The sequence below is a fragment of the Halichondria panicea genome, chromosome 13 (assembly GCF_963675165.1).
Source record: "Halichondria panicea chromosome 13, odHalPani1.1, whole genome shotgun sequence".
In the NCBI taxonomy this organism is placed as follows: Eukaryota; Metazoa; Porifera; class Demospongiae; order Suberitida; family Halichondriidae; genus Halichondria; species Halichondria panicea.
Window position 1 is genome coordinate 4871032 of NC_087389.1, and position 20351 is coordinate 4891382.

A 20351-nucleotide genomic window follows, 5' to 3' on the forward strand; every position below is an offset into this window, starting at 1 on the left:
GGTATACCTATACACTGTAAAAAATGATGTGTGGTTTTGACGCAGAGTGTGTGGCTATTGTGGCAAACATGTGTTTTTTCTTGCGTTTTTTCCTGATAGTTGCCACAATAGTCACGCACTTACGTCAAAACCACACACCATTTTTTACAGTGTATAGTTACAGCAATTCAAATATATACATGCAGGTAGTTCCAAATTCTTGTTAAACCATGAACTATAATTGCATTGAAATGGTTCTATCTCACTCCCTTTCATCCTTGCCTTAATTTTCATGAGAGCCATGCAGGTCCAGTTTAAGCTAATATATACAGAGAAATGGACACCATTGTTTATAAGTTGTGGCCGAGGCTAGCATTAATGCATCTATACCTGCTTTGTATCTAGCATCCAATAGCCCAGGTCTGCACGGGTATTATATGTAGATTCTGAAATCTTTGTATATAGCTATTAGAAAGGTTGTTTATATTGTTTTTAGTCGTTATAATGTTAGCTATAATACATTATATTCACAAGGAAATCACAGGTTGTCCATCTTATTATGTAAAATGACACTGTTCATGCATGTAGTTTGTGTTGGTTGTTGGCCGTTGGCCATTGCTACAATCATATGTATAATGGCAGCCCTGACCCATGGCAAGTTCTTGCTAAAACCACAGAATCACTATATATAGTAGCTAGATCTAATGCACTTCAGCAGAAGACTTAATTGTGCATGTAGAATATACATGCATGAGACATAAGTTTTCTCTGAATCCATGATGTTTGTGTTGGCTGTCATAAATGTGGGAGATGTCATAAGGTTCCTGGCAGTCTAATTGCTTTGTAACCTGATATTGTGTGTGCATGCATGTGTGTGGTTACTATAAGAATTACTATATATATAGGAGCATATAATCGGAACACCCATGCATGCATTCTCAGAACACCCATGCATGCATTCTCTGTACATGCAGGAGAGTATAAAGCCGAGACATAGCTCAAGGCCATGCATACATGCAGTATATATCTCATATGTTGTTGAAGATGAACTCTCTCACTCTCCTCCTTGTGACCGTGGCCCTTGTTGGATCTGCCAGTGCTTTTCCTAGAGTGAACCAGAAGGCAGTGGTACAGAATGCCTTGAAAACCATGATTCAACAAGCTCAAGAGAAAGCAATGTTGGAACATGCTTACAAACAGTTTGCAGACCAGCAACAGGCTAAAGAGGAAGAAAAGGAAACTACAAATGAAATGGACGCTGCGAACATAATGACTGAAAATAGGAAGATGGCCGTGGCTATTCAGATGTTACTAGGGAAACTGGATACGACCAATGAGATGGCAGATCTTCAGGCAGCACAGTGGTGGTGTGTTTGGATACCACAACCAGTTAGGATAACTCTTCCAGCCTGCCAATAACTGATGAGCGAACTTTTATATATAGGCTAGCTATATTACACAGTAGAAATGTGTTTGCATAAATAAATGCTCAGTATAATGGCTTGTCCTTGAACATTCAGACTAGAGTAGGCGTAGCTATAGCTATAGCTACATGTGTTGTGTTGGTTTTAGTATAGAAAGTTAATTTTGTAGCAATAATTTTATGTGTTCTTGCATAGCTAACATGCTGTAACCTAAGAACACATTAGTCTAGTGCAAAGTCTAAATTGTGTTCGTAAATACTAATAATGCATGTAACAATAATAAAATTATATAGCTAGCCATGCATGCATCATGCGTAGGAGGAAACTGATAGTACATGACTCTATTCTCCTGCTCAATGTCTAATGGGGCGGGGCTCTCTAAATCACGTGCGCCTGCTATTTTTAGAACGTCATGCCCACATTAATTAATTGAAGGTATTATTCTGAGTGAAGCGAGGCTTTAATCGGGTCACGTTGAAATTTTGGCGGATGATGTCGGACACTATCGAACTAGTGCATGGCTCTGGCTGCTGCAGACTGTAACGATTCGACTTCAAAGTTGGAGGACGTGTTAGTGATTGTACTGAGGACACTTCAGCTCCATTCTATAAGCAACTGGTTAGCAAGGTTCTTCCTTTCATACTAGCTTTCACATGCACTTATCACTTATCTTTAGTCTTTGTTAGCCTGCGAAGCTCTGTCTGTGCAGTTTCAGTTTCAGTGACTAAAAACTCTCCAGCGTAGCGCATGCAGACTGTTTATAAAAAGTGATGACCTTTTTGAAAAAATTCAGTGCGTCAATGCGCATGCTGACTGCATGCTTATAAAAAAAGTAACAACCTTTTTGAAGAGTCCTTGACCCGCTCAGAGCCCTGTGCCACTATAGAACCCCACTTTCAAGAATCCTATATAGATCCGCCACTGTGACCCTTACATGTACGGATAAACTTATTCAATTCACATGCACACACACACACATATATCAGGTTACAATAAGCATGCATGCAATCACTGCACACACACACACACATATATATCAGGTTACAATAAGCATGCAATTATAGACTGCCCATGCAAAACCATATGACATCTCCCACATTGGATTCACAGAACTCTTAAAATAATTAATTACACAATCAAATAGTTTCTGTATTAATAGTGATTTGGTATAGCTGGCTATAGTGCATGGTTTAACAAGAACTTGGAACTACCTATACATGTATAGGCTATTCAAATTGTTGTAGCTATAGGTGCCTGCTGTGTATAGCTATATATATAATTATGCTATACTGGGTGTCTGTTTTATCTATAGGCAAAATATGTTTGAACTGACATTTGGTTACCTCAGTTGCATTTTTGCAACTGTTAATTAACTGAACATTTTGGCTAGATCTTTTGGTGTATGTACATGTGTGTGTGTGTGTGTACACTAACTATTAGATGGTGTAATCAGTTCATAATTATGTACTTGTGCTAGTTGATACTCGACTATATCAATGCATGGTTTACTGTAACACTTTACAGATCTGGTTTTGATGATTGTGCAATTTTTAACAGTGAAAGTACGGTCAACACCTCATACAACAACCTGGTAAATCTATGGAATTAGTTCAGAAGTTCATATAACTTTAGAAAAAATGTGCATATTCAAGCTTTGAAGTGGCCACTGCTAATGAGGTGTCTGTCTATCCAACTAAGAAACCTGCTAGCAGGTCACTATCTGAGTTAGTGACCTGCTAGCAGGGCTCTAACTAGTACCCACAAAAATGGATTTTCTAAGCGAGATAGACCATGTGTAGTACCGCTTCTTAGCTGGATAGTAACCCTCGGAGTGATTAGTGGCTGCCACTAATTGTCCTTGGCTGCGCCTCGGTCAATTAGAGGCTTGCCTCAGCCACTACACTCCCTCAGGTTTACTATCCAGCTAAGAAACCTACTACACATGGTGTCTAACTAATACATAAAAGTGCATGCAATAGGATAAAAATTTAGGGTTTACTAAAATTAATGATGCTTTTGTTATGCCTCGAGGCGTAGCCACACAGTAAAGCTGACTGTGTGTGTGTCTGTTCCAGCTGTAACTGCTCAACGGTTGCAATGCGACGAAAGCTAACAGCTTCTATAGGCTTCTAGCCACGTTCTCTTGGATTTTGATTCGTAGATTAGCAAACTAAAGCTTCTTTCTCGAGTTATGGCTAGTTTGACTCACATTGAAGGCTGTTGCAGTCTCTTCAGAATCTTTCATAGTATCATCTGTCCGCACAAACTTTCTATTCAACATATGAGTTAGCCTTGCACTAAAGCGCTAGCTTTTTTTTAGCTACAATATTCAGAAAATATCTGTTAAAACAGCCAGCTACATGTAGCTAGCATGCAGTAGCCATCATGTTGTGAAATTGATCTCTTTGGACACACCCTTTAATTATTCCTGTGGATGTAATGCGCATGCGCGCTCATTCCCCATGTGTGAGAAAATAATATCCAAGATCCAGATCCTCCTGGCAGAATCATCTTTGTCTTGAGGGCAAGCCACAAAAAACACTACCATATAACAATATAGATAACAATATGCATGTACACAGGTCTTTTCTTCTTAGATATTATATACACTGAAGTACAGATCCTGGAAGAATCAATTTTCTTCTTTCTTGAGGTCCTGGTAAGCCACATAATACAATAAATAACAACATAGATGCAGTAATAAGTCTTTTCTTCTCAGTGACTTTATATAGATAAGCTAACTTTAATATGAAATTCATTTTAGAAACTAACCTCTAATACTTTTGAGCGAAAGCAAAAACATGGCGAGAGGCATTAGCACAGCGCCAGCTTGAAAACTAGTTATAACAAAAAAAATTATATAGTTATAGCCATAAAAAGCATCATGCATATAATAGGAGGTAACTGATAGTATTCTCATGCTCAATGCTTTCCACAGATTTTGTCTCGGTAGTCTTTAAAAGAGATGGTCCTTAAAGGGTGGAGTGGGCTTCAGGCTGACCACAGCCAATGTACCCTATATAGGGTACATGCATGGGATCGATCTGTATACCCTGGAGTATCCTGAGAGTTTCAATAGATATTCCTTAGCGTCAGAGCACATCATGGTACAATATATAGCTACACAGCAGGTACCTATATAGTTACAGCAATTCAAATATATACATGCAGGTAGTTCCAAGTTCTTGTTAAACCATGCACTATAATTGCATTGAAATGGTTCTATCTCACTCCCTTTCATCCTTGCCTTAATTTTCATGAGAGCCATGCAGGTCCAGTTTAAGCTAATATACAGAGAAATGGATACCATTGTTTATAAGTTGTGGCCGAGGCTAGCATTAATGCATCTATACCCGCTTTGTATCTAGCATCCAATAGCCCAGGTCTGCATGGGTATATGTAGATTCTGAAATCTTTGTATAGCTGTTAGAAAGGTTGTTTATATTGTTTTTATTCGTTATAATGTTAGCTATAATACATTATATTCACAAGGAAATCACAGGTTGTCCATCCTATTATGTAAAATGACACTGTTCATGCATGCATGTAGTTTGTGTTGGTTGTTGGCCGTTGGCCATTGCTACAATCATATGTAATGGCAGCCCTGACCCATAGCAAGTTCTTGCTAAAACCACAGAATCACTATATATAGTAGCTAGATCTATAATGCACTTCAGCAGAAGACTTAATTGTGTATGTAGAATACATGCATGAGACATAAGTTTTCTCTGAATCCATGATGTTTGTGTTGGCTGTCATAAATGTGGGAGATGTCATAAGGTTCCTGGCAGTCTAATTGCTTTGTAACCTGATATATTGTGTGTGCATGCATGTGTGTGGTTACTATAAGAATTACTATATATATAGGTATAATCGGAACACCCATGCATGCATTCTCGGAACACCCATGCATGCATTCTCCGTACATGCAGGAAAGTATAAAGCCGAGATATAGCTCAAGGCCATGCATACATGCAGTATATATCTCATATGTTGTTGAAGATGAACTCTCTCACTCTCCTCCTTGTGACCGTGGCCCTTGTTGGATCTGCCAGTGCTTATCCTAGAGTGAACCAGAAGGCAGTGGTACAGAATGTCTTGAAAACCATGATTCAACAAGCTCAAGAGAAAGCAATGTTGGAACATGCTTACAAACAGTTTGCAGACCAGCAACAGGCTAAAGAGGAAGAAAAGGAAACTACAAATGAAATGGACGCTGCAAACATAATGACTGAAAATAGGAAGATGGCCGTGGCTATTCAGATGTTACTAGGGAAACTGGATACGACCAATGAGATGGCAGATCTTCAGGCACCTTTTTGGTGTACTTGGATACCAGAACCAGTTAAGATAACTCTTCCAGCCTGCCAATAACTGATGAGCGAACTTTTATATAGGCTAGCTATATTACACAGTAGAAATGTGTTTGCATATAAATGCTCAGTATAATGGCTTGTCCTTGAACATTCAGACTATAATATAGTAGGCGTAGCTATAGCTACATGTGTTGTGTTGGTTTTTAGTATAGAAAGTTAATTTTGTGACTATAATTTTATGTGTTCTTGCATAGCAACATGCTGTAACCTAAGAACACATTAGTATAATATTGGTCTATATAGTGCAAAGTCTAAATTGTGGCCGTAAATACTAATAATGCAATAATAAAATTATAATTATAGCTAGCCATGCATGCATCATGCGTATAAGAGGAAACTGATAGTACATGACTCTATTCTCCTGTTCAATGCATGTCTAATGGGGCGGGGCTCTCTAATCACGTGCGCCTGCTATTTTTAGAATGTCATGCCCACATTATTTAATTGAGGGTATTATTCCGAGCGAAGCGAGGCTTTAATCGGGTCATGTTGAAATTTTGGTGGATGATGTCAGATACTATCGAACTAATGGCTCTGGCTGCTGCAGACTGTAACGATTCGACTTCAAAGTTGAAGGACGTGTTAGTGATTGTACTGAGGACACTTCAGCTTCATTCTATAAGCAACTAGTTAGCAAGGTTCTTCCTTTCATACTAGCTTTCACATGCACTTATCACTTATCTTTAGTCCTTGTTAGTTTGCGAAGCTTTGTCTGTGCAGTTTCAGTGACTAAAAACTCTCCAGCGTAGCGCATGCAGACTGTTTATGAAAAGTGATGACCTTTTTTAGGAAAAAATTCAGTGCGTCAATGCGCATGCTGACTGTTTATAAAAAATTAACAACTTTTTTTTTAAAGAGTCCTTGATCCGCTCAGAACCCTGTGCCACTGGAACCCCCCTTTCAAGAATCCTATATAGATCCGCTGCACTGTGACCCTTTCCCCTACGGATAAACTTATTTAATTCACACGCACGCACACACGCACGCACGCGCACGCACGCACGCACGCACGCACGCACGTACGCACGCACGCACACACACACACACACACACACACACACACACACACACACACACACACACACACACACACACACACACACACACACACACACACACACACACACACACACACACACACAATACATATGAGGTTATACAATAAGCATGCATGCAATCATAGACTGCACACACATATCAGGTTACAATAAGCATGCAATTATGGACTTCCCAAAACAATAATGATATCTCCTACATCGGATTCACAGAACTCTTAAATTAATTACACAATGAAATAGTTTCTGATGAAATGTATATTGATAGTGATTTAGTATCAGCGGGCTGGCTAGTGCAAGAACTTGGAACTACCTGAATTGTTGTAGCTTTATAGGTACCTGCTGTGTATAGCTATTATATGTATAATACACTGCAATGGGTGTCCTGTTTTATCTATAGGCAAACAATTTTTGAACTGAAATTTGGTTACTTCAATTGCATTTTTTGCAACTGAACATTTTTGGCTAGAGCTTTTGGTGCATGTACATGTGTGTGTGTGTGTGTGTGTGTGTGTGTGTGTGTGTGTGTGTGTGTGTGTGTGTGTGTGTGTGTGTGTGTGTGTGTGTGTGTGTATACTAACTATTAGATGGTGTGATCATTTCATATTATTATGTATTTCGATTTATAGACATCTTTTTTCATACTCTCGGTATCAAAATGAGAATCACTATAAACGTGATCATGCATGATCTAGCCAGTGCCAATATAGATCTCAGGCAAAACCACTACTATAGTATACCTAATGTAGTGTACTTACTATAGATCCTTGTAACTCACAACACACCAGTGCAGTAGCTGTGCATTTAGTTTTCATTATAAAACTGTGGAAGGTCCTTTATCTATGGTCTAACCTGCACAGTAGTCACAGAATTGTCTGCGCAATGAGCAAGCTAGATCCTCCCACTTTTATGCTATATCTAAGAGGGGCGTGGCAGCTATGTTTATCAGACCTTATTGTACAAAGGAGCTAACCTAAAGTTAAAGGAGGATACTATCCAGGTAATTCTAGTTGAAGAGGATATAGTTTCTTTTTCTATATTCTATATGTAGATCTACTTCATTTCCTATCCCATTGGAAAAGCCTGGGACAGGTAAAAGTATAATAATATGTATACCATTATGTGTAGAAGTGTGTACTAATTTTCAAGAGCAGTCAAGGCTACCGTACATTTGCTTATGATAATCATAGATGAAGATGTCTGTAAGGAAAGCAGCCATTACTTAGAGCTAGCTGAAGCCACACACAGTGGCAGATCCAGACAGGTTCCATCATGGAACCCCCCTTTCACACAAGAACACCACACTGGAGATCAACTTACTAGATCAACTTACTATAGCTAGAAACTCAGCCTGAATGATCGTGATCTGTAGTTTAAGAGCAGGGCTCTCTAATTTGCATCCTCATTGCTTAGGAAAAGTGATGACCTTTTTTTGGAACCTCCCTCTCAACATTTCTGGATCCGCCACTGACATGTACTTAACCAAACTCATGGAATGTTATAGCTAGACCTCAACCAGCGATTTTACGTGCAGTATATTTGTGTTAGCTTCTACGAGCCATCACTGCATGAGTATATATCAAAACAAAGATGTGTATCAATGCTATAGTCACTAACAAGTTCACTAACAGCCCTTACTATGCGTTCCCTCTCCGTTTTTAGTTAATAAGACATGAACACACAGCAGCTTCAAAACAAGACTCAGACCACTGTAACTATGTTTATGTCCTGATTTTTAAGTCAAAAGAATGCGGGAGGGAGGTCCTTATTTATTATTGTGGTGTCCTTTCGTAAGTGCATGAATGTCAAATAAAAAAAAGGTCCAAGATACAACGATTTTTCTATACATTGTAGGTTGCAGATAAATAATTTTATATTCTGGTCTCTTCTCCGCCTCTGGTCACGCATGTATTTTGATTAAACTGATCACGTGCACCGATTTAGACGCAGCAATCTGGCCTGCAAGGAAGGTCGAAATCAAGAGTAATGCGTTGCAAAATGTTGGATGTGAGCGGAAAAATTTTATGTAGTTACAGTGGCCTTACCATTATAGTGGCTGAAATTAATGGTTATAATAGTAATATTAATATTAATAGAATGGATAATTGTATGTACAAAAGCAACGCTATTACCAAGTAACAAAGTGTTACTTCACCAACAACGCCCTCTCATGGGGAGCGTTTATTATATCAGCGTTGGACAGAGTGTATAATATCAGAACAGCCTCACATTAAAATAATGTTTAATTATGGCAACATAATTATAAAAAATGCTGTGTAATTGAAAGTGTTCTGCATTCTATATAGAATTAAGAAATGGACAGATTCATTGCTAGCCTTCGTCGGAAGTACAAAGAAAGACTCTTGAACCGTCAAGTGCAATGGCCACCAGTTAGAGGAGACAGGCTAATCAACTTGCAGTTAGTGGAGGCTGAAAAAGAAGAAGGATTTAGAGCCGGCTTGCCACAACATGGTGCACCTGATGATAAGCTCAAACGCACTTCAATTCTCCATGGCGACCTATTCCGAGTCGAAGAAGGCAAGGAACCAGTGAGGAAGCTCATCGTTGAAGGCAATGCTGGGATCGGTAAAACCACACTGTGTACCATGCTTGCTGAAGGGTGGGCAGAGGACAAGATCCTGACACAATTCGACTGTGTTCTATTGCTTCCACTAAGAGAGAATCAAGTATCCTCTGCCACAAGTCTCGCTGAACTGCTCCAACTTCTCCACTCCAGTGAGAGGATCCAAACATCTGTTATAGAAGAGTTGGAAGAGAGAGAGGGAGAAGGTGTCCTCATCATAGCTGATGGCTGGGACGAGCTCAGTATAGAAAACTGTTCCAAAGTGTCATTTCTGTACAACCTTCTCTTTGGGCACATTCTTTCTTTCGCTTCTGTTCTCCTCACCTCACGACCTTCTGCTTCAGCTCCTCTTCACGACCTTCCTTCTGTGAACCGTTTGGTTGAGGTAGTCGGATTTAACGAGGAAAATATCAAGCAGTACATAGAATCAGAGTTTGAGCAATTCCCAGAGAAAAGTTCTTCTCTTATCGAGCAGCTTGAGAACAACCCAGTCATTCAGAGTGTGTGTTCTGTGCCCCTCAATTGTGCCATTGTTTGTAACTTGTGGCACATTTTAGAGCAAGAACTTCCTCGTACCCTATCTGAGCTGTACACTCAAATTGTGTTTAACATTATCCTTCGCAGTATCAAGAAAACATTTACTGATTGTTCGATTGGCCTCAATAGTTTTGACGAGATTCCGAATAATCTACAAGACACATTTTGGTTGATCTGTGAGTTTGCCTATGAGTGCTTATTATTAGATCAACTGGTTTTCTCAGAAGCTGAATTGTCCTCTCGCTTACCCGAAGTTGGTGACAAGTTGCTGTGTTTTGGTCTGTTGCAGTCTGCACAATCACTTCTACCTGGTGGTCATGGCTTGTCTTTTCACTTTGCTCACCTGACCATCCAAGAGTACTTGGCTGCCCTCCATCTTGCTACTCTACCCAATGAAGAGAAACTGAAGGTTGTTGAGGCTCATGCTGACAGTGGCCGGTTTGACATGGTGTGGAGATTTATGTTTGGCCTTGCTAGTAAACACAATGGTAGTCGTAGCAATAAAGTGACCAGTTTGGACGATGGTTTGATGGATCAATTCCTGATTGTTAAAAGGCAGAATAATTTGATTTTATGTCATGTGGCTTTCGAAATTTCCGATCCTGGCTTTGCTATTAAAATTTGTGAACATTTAATTGTTGGACAATATGCATTAATCAGCTATTTAAACAGCCCTTTTGACTGTGTAGCTAGGCTCTATGTTCTTCGTCATGCTGCACACTGTGATGATATGATTATTAGAATAGTTAATTGTGCATTCAATGACAAGTTGTTAACGGAAATAACAGACGTACTTTCGAATGCGAATGGTAAACTGCAAGTTCGATTTTTATCTTTCGTGCAGACAAAGTTGTCTGACAAAGGTGTTGCTGATTTATTCAAGAGAGCCTAAGCTGCCTTTACAACATTAGAGTACCTCTCGTTGTGTCACAATACCTTCATTGAGTCTGACATCATCATGTCTTCATTCATGCACACATCTTGTACGAGTCTCACACGACTGTTCTTATCCCGCAATCTTCTTGGAGTGTCTGGCATACTGTCATTAGAGACAGCTGTACTGTTTGGTGCTCTTATCAACCTAAAGAGCCTGGGGCTCTCTAACACCCTCACTGACGATGCTGACGTCAATGGAGCACTACTGACCACCCTCTTGCAGTCTATTGCCTCTCGCTGTGCTGAACTGATAGTATTAGATTTCTCCGATAATAATCTTGGTTTACCTGGATTATGTTCCGTTGTAGAGAACATTCCGTTACGATTGAATCACATTGGGTTAAGCGAAACCCATCGAATTACTTCATTTAACTCAGAGTCTCAATACCCAGTCACTTGTGAGATGCTGGATATTCACCCAAACAGTTTAACATCGATGGATTTGACCAACTCCAATTTCAATGGAATTGCAGGAACTCTTTTACTGGCAAAGATTCTTCAAACACTTCAATCGCTGAAAGAACTTATCTGCTCTGACTGTTCTCTCACCTCTGCCGACATCATAATGCTTATCCACCATCTTAAGTCCGCTAATGTGGTATGTAAGAATTTAAATGAATTGAATCTCAGCAACAACTCCATTGATGATGAGGGATTGATAGCTCTCACTGAGTGTCTACCTCATCTGTTTCCTAGTTTGAAGTTTATCGATCTTGGTTGCCAGAATGGTGTTGATCTCGGTGGTAATACTGTGAGCAAGGACTTGATACTCATGTGCAACAAACAGTTGGAGGTATTAATAAATATATTCATGCACTATAATCATTACACACTATTGCAGGCATTTGAGGAATCATGGAAAACTGCAATGCTGAATGAGTGGGAGAGAACGTGTTTACCTCCGCAAAATGAAGAGGTGACATAATTATGCATGGGTATGTACATAAACACTTAACTTCACTATAGATGACTCGTGTTTTCTACGAACTCTGGAATACGCTACTGTCGGAGATGATTGAGGTGGCTGAACTATTTGATGTGAGTGCATGTAGCACATTATTACATGTGAACGTTTGATTAATCTGACGTGTTCTTATTTGTAGCTCCACCAAACGGACAATGCACTGGACACTGAGAGTAATGTTGCCAATTACGAGATCTTCTTTCCAGAAATCCCCTCAAGCTACAGAACCACCCAATGATGAGCCTACCTGTCCTATTGTACAGCCTACTGAAGTAACAGAACAAGAGGAAACAAGTGAGTTAACTTCATAATTACATTTAAGCCTTGGAGCTATAATAATAATATTATAATACTATACATGTATTTGTAGTGCAGCTATTGATTCAAATCTCACACCTGGCTTAATTGCAATACACTAACATGCTCAGTTGTTGTGTCAGTTGCTGACTCTAGTAAAGATGACAGTGTTACGCCATCCCTCCCACCTTCATCTCCACGAACAGTTCAAGTTTGTTCAGGTATTATAAAAGCACTATCTCATATAATTATGGTTGTAACTCTTACAGTGCAAAGTTGGGCACTTTCATTCCATTACGATGTGCACGATTGCTAATTCACTCTATTATGTACAGAGTTGACTCTCAGTGTTCTGGACAAGGAGCTCAAAACACTCACAAAACCAATACAGTTTGGTGTCAGTTTGGGCATTCCTCAACACCGACTGGAAGTCATCCAGCAAGACCATAGATTTGGTAAATAATATTGAATGGGTTTAATCTGCTCCTGCATGGTTTAATTGTTGAAGGCTTAATTTAATTTTAGTCTCTCCCCATACAGATACTGACGGTCAGAAGATTGCCCTGTTCCAGTTCATTGCCAAGAACCACAAGAGTCTAGTAATAACTTGGAGCAGTATTGCCGACGCTCTCCATGACATTGATTATGGGGACTTGTCATCAGCTGTTAAGGGAAAATACTGCACTAGCTAGATCTAGTACGTAACTTTGCTAATAGACATTGTTCAATGATGTATCACACGTATACTATAATGATTATGATGTATCAGAACCTTGTTAACGCACTAGAAAATGTGCAAAAGAATTGTCTCGTGATATTTACCTCCGAAAAGTGAAAAAATTCTGATTCGAACAACAATTCCCATATGAATTCTATATAATTATAGAGATGATTTGCAGTAGTGCATTAATTTGATCACAATAACAATGTCTTCAGTTGTTTCTCAGAAAAAATAAGTGGGGTATATATATATAACCCTTGTCTGACCAATTCATATTGTGAGTAATTTATTTTTAGTAAAGGTACATATAATAGGTGTGAAGCTCCTTCATCTATACTATAGGCCTCTACATACATTTGAGTACGTACAGTTATCATTATGACTTCAAGCGGAGTTACTATAATTAAAACCGACATATGTAGTACCGTAGGTATAATCGATATCGCTATAATAATGTTTGCATATACACAAAATTATATTCACATTGACTTATTTTTCTTATACAGTATAATTATAACTGCACCAAATATAAATGACTGTCACAAGGACTGACTGTATTTATTTATAATAGTGCACACAACATCCGTTACTTCAACATGACAATTACTATGGGCTCAGATCCATTATACGATATCCCAGTGAACCAGACATCATCTACGAAGTTGTATTTAGTTCTTCTTTATTCTCGCTTGTGCTTGGTCCTTCACAGTACCTCCTCTGTAAGTCCATGTGCAGACAGTGGCCATTCTCCAGAGCTGTGCCCAGGGTTTGAGCCTCCTCAGGGTAGCGGCTAGTTTCACTGGCCTGCCACTTTAGGAAGATGAAGTCTGGCCGCTGTAGTTTTGTCACCAGATCACATGCTACAGGTCTGCACTCGGGATCAGGGTGCCTGCAGTTAGGGGGAAACAGTTTAACAATCGATATAATTATATACTATAATTATTAGTGTAGCACATCATCCTTCCAGTAAAACATATTCTCTCCAAACTGCATTATATAGCACCAGAAACAACCTGTCATAGTCTATATTTTCAACAATTACGCAGGTGTTATATTCGATAGATAGATGGACGTACCAACAGTCGATCATGATGCTGTAGATAGGCCTGGGGCAACCAGGGGGTGGGGGGAGCCTCTCACCACTGGTCACCGCTTCTATTGTCTGCAATAAGTGTGCTTATATAATTATAGCTACAGTTTCTCTTTCTTTTGTACCTTTAACTATATTCCACATGAACATTAATACATATACCTCTGTGTTAGTGAGATGAGTGAACGGCTTCTCCCCCAGTGTCCATATCTCATAGAGCACACAGCCGTAGCTCCAGACATCACTGGCAGACGAGTACTTGTGATAGTTGATAGCCTCAGGGGCCGTCCACTTGACAGGGACTTTCCCTCCGTGGGAACGATAGTACTCCTCATTCTGAAGGTCTCGAGACAGTCCAAAGTCAGCAATCTGAAAGTAGGTGGCATGGAAGTACAGATGCATGTACACACTGCACTACACACACCTTACATATTCCCTCATCTGAGACTAGTACATTCCTGGCCGCCAGGTCCCTGTGAATATAGCCCTTCAAGGAGAGATAGCCCAACCCACATGCTACTTGTCGGGTGAAACTCATGAGCAGCTGTTTCAGTTCATACAGTGGCAGATCACCACTGGCAACACTGCATGAGTGTTGTGAGCCGGGTTAGCAACACAGGTATATATATTTCAGAGTGGAACCTCTCAATACACTTGGATCTTATAGGGCTTTTCCTGTTCATTGTGAGTAATAATAGTATTTGCTTCTAATTCAGGTGTATTGGGAGTTCCATGCATTACACTGTAAATGTAATTATGCATATACGCATGCTATCGCAGCAATTAAATGAACAGCTTACGATTGCCTGAGGGTGGACAAGTGTTGTAGTAGGTCTCCGTTATGCATCAGATCAACAACCAGTTTCAACTTTGGAGGAAATCAAATATCAATCACATGCACACAATGATTATTATATACCTTACCATATCACCATCCATTATAATTCCTTGTATTCGCAGAATGTTAGCCTGCTTGAACTGGCCCATAATGGCCGCCTCCTGTAAGAACTTCACCTTGTCCTCTTTGGTTGCTTCCTCTGTCATAGTCTTTACAGCCACTTCACACAATATCTCTCTCCCTCCTTCCTCACGAAGCCACGCACCCTTGGTCACTGTGCCGAACTGACCACTGCCTAGCACCTCCAGAAGTCTGTGTGAAGAGGGAGGGGCAGTGGTCATGCATGGATAGATACATTGTATAAGCTTGACTGTGCAGGCTAACCCTTACAGGTGCATGTATGGACAGATAATTAATTGTATACAGAAAGTCTTCACATGCATGTTTATCACAACCTAAAATAGTTCACACTGACTAGCAGATGCCCAGTTATCATAACTGAATTGAAACAATGTCAACCAACTGTTGAGTTTTTCTAGTATGAAGTTTCACAATGTGATTGGTACAATGATCATTGTCTCACTTGACTTTGCTGGCTGGGATCAGCGGAATACTGAGTTCTGTGATCTGAAAGACAAGCTCCTCCTCCCGAGTGGCGGGTTCAAAGAATGGGTGGTCATAGTCGTGCTCGTAATCGGCAGGTTTTCTCTCACTACTGCCGTTATTGTCTGTACGTTATAAAGGGGAGCAATATTTGAATATCTTGGAATAAAAAGTTGACAAAATTATAACATTCACTTTCCTGTCCCAAACACACAACATGCATGACCATCTGTAAAAACAGTAGCTATTGCCATGCTATAATTGTGTTGACTGTTGACTAACTTACAGTGAAACATCAATTCAAAAGACTATACATAGACTACATACAAATGGTAATGCATCCCTGATAGGAAAAGTGGCTGTTCCCAAAGTTTCCATTACTCGAGGCTCCCAATAGCACAAACACAATCCCTATTAAATGAAGCTTGTCACCATGCAAATAAAATGAGTGGATGCCATAAAAAATTATTTTTACCTTCCAATATGAAATAGAAATGATTATTGTCTCCCCCACCCAGCTGTGTCTTCTTTGCAGGCTCGTCTACCTCTGCATAATTATTGTCATCATATTCTCTCCGAGGTTGCCCCTCCACTCCGGCTATAGTTGTATATCTCTCCTCGATGGCAGGTGCTTCAGGTCTACGACCGCTGGGTCTCTGCACTAGAGTGTGTCTTCTTTGATACTTTGGTTTTAACCTTCGTCTCCAGTAGATGCAGCAGACTAATGCAGTCACTGCAGCAGCTATTACTATGATAAATAACGATATGAACAACGGGATATTTTGGACACCATTACAGAAAAACTCATCGGGACATTCTGTTACGTGTGGAGAAATAGTTGGTGTCGATACATCACATGAATGCAGATAAGTTTCTGTAAGTGTTGAACTTGAAGTTGTTACTGATGGCATTATGGTAGACTCAGACAATGGCTGCATTGTTGCAGAAACGGTTGCTCCATGAATGCTTGATGTCATACTTGTGTTCATCATCACAGTAGAACTAGCTGAGTTAGTGACATTAGAGGTGATCATCATCACTGTCATTGTGACTCAATGAAGTTCTTGATGTTTTCAATTTTGAGAGGCAAGTTGCATGTGTGTGAGAACTCTTCAATCTATGGTGAGATGTGAAAATCATAGCAAGGGAAATGAATAAAACACCAGCCCCTCCTCCTACTTTTGCTGGACCTGCCTACTGAGTGCATGCAGGCTAATGGTGAGTCTATCTCTATTCTAGAGCTCTTAACAGTGTGGCATGATCAATATATCTAGCCTTGTAGCTAGAGTATAATCTTCCTGTGAGTGAGCTTGTGAGCAGCACAAATTATGTAGAAACAATCAGTGCATGGTACAATTAAAATTTCTCGGGTGTATCTAAAAAATTGTTGTCCCCTGTTCAGATGCATGTATTGTCAGATGAGGCTGTGTGGTGAGTAGCTCTATCACAAGTCAGTGGAGGACCAGGAGAGGAGCATCCTATAGAGAGGAAAAGGAAGATACAGCATACCATTATACAAGTGAGGGAGTGGCTACACAAACTCTTGAATAAAAACACAGCTCGACACCTTATAATGCCTGATTATAATCGAGAAAAAAACAAGCTTACGTACATAGAAATTGGCAGGCACACTATTACGATCCTATTTATAAATTTCTTCAGCTGTTTCCAACAGCATCCCTGTATAATGTGTTCCACTGGCAAACCAGCAGAATACACCCCAGTTTATGAGCTAGGTTGCCAATACAGTGGACATTCCTAGTGATGTCACTGCATGTCCAGACACTCTCATCAATAAACGAAGGCTAACTGAGCTTCTCTCAAACATTACTTGCAGAGCACCCTCCCTACAGCTAGTGACAAGGCTACTTGTAACAGCCATGCAGTGCACACAAATAACAGATCGATCAACATACAACAGGTTAGTGTCGCCATCTTTGTCAGTAGAATGTATAGATCTATAGTGTTCTTTAAATACCGTAATCACTATACTTATTATATTACACACAGCCTCTATACTGCAATGCAAGACTAATGCTTTACCATTTAACTGGTGTCACTGAAGGAGATACCTCACAAGATGCCCTCACTTCATATCCACATACCATTCACTCAGGTATATGTGTGGATAAGTTGCATGTATGTGTCATGAGCTTTTGTTCATTGAATTTGAGGTGTTGTTGTACTTTTAAATGAAGAAGAAATTTAATGTCTATGTCAAACATTGACGGAGATTCTGCTCATTAACCACACCCTTTCCTTATCCCAAGAGCTGGTGGACCAAGGACAGTGACCATTTAAAAATTGAAAGAGAATACAAAAGTGACCGACTCGCAACTTAATTGACACTGTGACCGACATGATCGTTCTGGCAGCTGACTTTGACAATGTGGAGACCTAACCTGCAGCTACAACTGGGACGAGTCCTGCTGAACATATATCTTTATCATTTGACATTCAAACAGCGACGGACAAGGCCTTGAGACTGTACAGAGCTCTGCATGGTGGAGATTTTATTGAGAATCGGAAAGGAAGCACTGGCATTTAAAATTTGTCTCGCAGTAAAAAAAATAACTGAATCAGTAGTCGTATAATTGTATAATAATTATGATGTATCAATTCATCATGGAACATGCAGGAAACGTGTGGTGTGAAACAGGAGAAGATTTCTATAGTTTTAATTTTAGGGTTTTTTACTTTGCATTAATGAAAGGGCATGGCATTATATGAAATGTTGGTGTTATATACAGTGTTTGAATCCAGTTCTTCTTTCTCCTTGCGTGTGCTTGGTCCTTCACAGTACCTTTTCTGTAAGTCCATATGTAGACAGTGGCCATTCTCCAGAGCTGTGCCGAGTGTTTGAGCCTCCTCTGGATAGTGGCTAGTCTCACTGGCCCGCCACTTTTAGGAAGATGAAGTCTGGTCGCAGTAATTTGGTCACCAGATCACATGCTACTGGTCTGCACTCGGGATCAGGATGCCTGCAGTTATAGGGGGAACTAATACGAACTTCGTAAAAATATATAGAGCACATCATGGCCTTCCAATAAAAATGTTCTCTGGCTATGATTTTAAACAACCATTCCCTACGATTATCGGTACGACCGGATGCGAGAATCAACCACTCCCTCGGATTTTCATGAGCCGCCAAGAGCGCAATATACACAAGGATTTTTGTAGTATTGTAACACCTAAGACTTGTCATCGTCTCTATGCGACAAATGATTACACGTTTTGATCTTTTGATAGATGGACGTACCAGCAGTCGATCATGATGCTGTAGATAGGCCTGGGGCAACCAGGGGGTGGGGGGAGCCTCTCACCACTGGTCACTGCTTCTATTGTCTGTAATATAATTAATTACCATCCAGTAAAATTTGTCATGTGATGTTTTTACTATATGGAACCAAGAAATGTTAAATGATCATAATTATCTTTGATGTTTGTGCCTTTAATTAACTCCATATGAATACAGATGTGTAACAGTATACATACCTCTGTGTTAGTAAGATGAGTGAACGGCTTCTCCCGCAGTGTCCATATCTCATAGAGCACACAGCCGTAGCTCCAGACATCACTGGCAGACGAGTACTTGCGATAGTTGATAGCCTCAGGGGCCGTCCACTTGACTGGGACTTTTCCTCCGTGGGAACGATAGTACTCCTCATTCTGAAGGTCTCGAGACAATCCAAAGTCAGCAATCTGAAAATAATAAGTGGCATGGAAGTATACAGATGCACATATACTACACTAAACACACCTTACATATTCCCTCATCTGAGACAAGTACATTCCTGGCCGCCAGGTCCCTGTGTACAAAGCCCTTTAAGGAGAGATAGCCCAACCCACTCACCACTTGTCGGGTGAAACTCATGAGCAGCTGTTTCAGTTCATACAGCGGCAGATCACCACTGGCAACACTGAGTGTTGTGAGCCAGGGATTTAAATTAGCAATGCAGGTATAACATTTCAGAGTGGAACCTCTCAATATACATACACTTGGATCTTAACTCCTTAAGACTTAAGGGCTTTTGAAATGCAAAATGAGTATAATGGTATGTGCATCTATTGAGTTGCATTTGGAGGTTCCATGCATGCACGTAATTGATATTTGATTTCCTCCAAAGTTGAAACTGGTTGTTGATCTGATGCATAGCGGAGACCTACTACAACACTTGTCCACCCTCAGGCAATCGTAAGCTATAGCTGCTGTTCATTTAATTGCTGCGCTTGCATGATATCCACAATTATACATTTACAGTGCACACAATGATTATTATATACCTTACCATATCACCATCCATTATAATTCCTTGTATCCGCAGAATGTTAGCCTGCTTGAACTGGCCCATAATGGCCGCCTCCTGTAAGAACTTCACCTTGACGTCCTCTTCGGTAGCTTCCTAGTCTTCACGGCCACTTCACACGGTATCTCTATCCCTCCCTCCTCACGAAGCCACACATGCACCCTTGGTAACCGTGCCGAACTGACCACTGCCCAGCACCTCCAGCAGTCTGTGTGAGGGGGAGGGTGGCAGTAAACAGTTGCATGCATGGACAAATACATTGTATAAGCTTGACCGTACAGGTTAACCCTTACAGATGCATGGAGAGCCTCGATCCCAGACCAAGTTTTCGCTTTTAACGGTTAGGCAAACAAGCGAAAACTCGGCCTGGGATCGAGGCTAGTGCATGGACAGATACATTAATTGTATACAGAGAGTGCTTTCACAGTTTATAGCATGCAGATGTCCAGTTATCATAACTGAATTGTCAACCACTATTGAGTTTTAGTAACAAGTTTCACAATGTGATTGGTACAAGGATTGTCGTCTCACTTGACTTTGCTGGCTGGGATCAGCGGAATGTTGAGTTCTGTGACCTGAGAGACAAGCTCCTCCTCTTGAGTGGCGGGTTTAAAGAACGGTTGGTCATAGTTGTGCTCGT

General features: G+C 40.3%; 4 protein-coding genes across 5 annotated transcripts; 2 read left to right on the forward strand and 2 right to left on the reverse strand.

Annotated features, from left to right (window-relative positions):
- The first annotated feature begins 7692 nt into the window (after positions 1-7692).
- Positions 7693-10847, forward strand: LOC135346201 (protein NLRC5-like). Of its 2 annotated transcripts, none has more exons than XM_064543756.1 (2): positions 7693-7926; positions 9141-10847. In XM_064543756.1, exon 2 carries the CDS (start codon positions 9150-9152, stop codon positions 10845-10847), a length of 1698 nt encoding a protein of 565 aa, XP_064399826.1. In that variant the 5' UTR covers positions 7693-7926; positions 9141-9149. The 2 variants fall into 2 exon arrangements, with proteins under 2 accessions (XP_064399826.1, XP_064399825.1); XM_064543755.1 differs by having other exon boundaries at positions 7697-7834.
- Positions 10848-10913: 66 nt separating this feature from the next.
- Positions 10914-12892, forward strand: LOC135346202 (uncharacterized). Its single transcript, XM_064543757.1, has 7 exons — positions 10914-11684; positions 11733-11807; positions 11858-11929; positions 11995-12149; positions 12284-12373; positions 12488-12607; positions 12693-12892. Exons 1-4 carry the CDS (start codon positions 10914-10916, stop codon positions 12091-12093), a joined length of 1017 nt encoding a protein of 338 aa, XP_064399827.1. The 3' UTR covers positions 12094-12149; positions 12284-12373; positions 12488-12607; positions 12693-12892.
- Positions 12893-13435: 543 nt separating this feature from the next.
- On the reverse strand, positions 13436-16528 carry LOC135346968 (insulin-like growth factor 1 receptor). Its single transcript, XM_064544746.1, has 8 exons — positions 15880-16528; positions 15385-15529; positions 14888-15113; positions 14764-14831; positions 14388-14547; positions 14126-14332; positions 13950-14035; positions 13436-13762 (listed from the first exon to the last, which is right to left on the reverse strand). Exons 1-8 carry the CDS (start codon positions 16448-16450, stop codon positions 13528-13530), a joined length of 1698 nt encoding a protein of 565 aa, XP_064400816.1. The 5' UTR covers positions 16451-16528; the 3' UTR covers positions 13436-13527.
- A 1570-nt stretch (positions 16529-18098) lies between these two features.
- On the reverse strand, positions 18099-19408 carry LOC135346970 (ephrin type-A receptor 8-like). The gene is given in 5 exon segments (XM_064544753.1): positions 18099-18308; positions 18310-18385; positions 18664-18749; positions 18900-19106; positions 19165-19408. Coding segments are annotated over 5 exon segments (684 nt in total). The 5' UTR covers positions 19279-19408; the 3' UTR covers positions 18099-18107.
- Between the last annotated feature and the right edge of the window lie 943 nt (positions 19409-20351).

Bases quoted from the DNA above. Each gene is read 5' to 3' on its own strand.
- LOC135346968 (XM_064544746.1), bottom strand. From the start codon at position 16,450: ATGACAGTGATGATGATCACCTCTAATGTCACTAACTCAGCTAGTTCT. The intron at 15,530-15,879 runs GTAAAAATAATT...TATAACGTACAG, and splicing joins TTTCTATTTCATATTGGAAG to ACAATAACGGCAGTAGTGAG. The intron at 15,114-15,384 runs GTGAGACAATGA...CTCTTCACACAG, and splicing joins ATCCCAGCCAGCAAAGTCAA to ACTTCTGGAGGTGCTAGGCA.
- LOC135346201 (XM_064543756.1), top strand. From the start codon at position 9,150: ATGGACAGATTCATTGCTAGCCTTCGTCGGAAGTACAAAGAAAGACTC.
- LOC135346202 (XM_064543757.1), top strand. From the start codon at position 10,914: ATGTCTTCATTCATGCACACATCTTGTACGAGTCTCACACGACTGTTC. The intron at 11,685-11,732 runs GTATTAATAAAT...ACACTATTGCAG, and splicing joins TGTGCAACAAACAGTTGGAG to GCATTTGAGGAATCATGGAA. The intron at 11,930-11,994 runs GTGAGTGCATGT...TCTTATTTGTAG, and splicing joins AGGTGGCTGAACTATTTGAT to CTCCACCAAACGGACAATGC.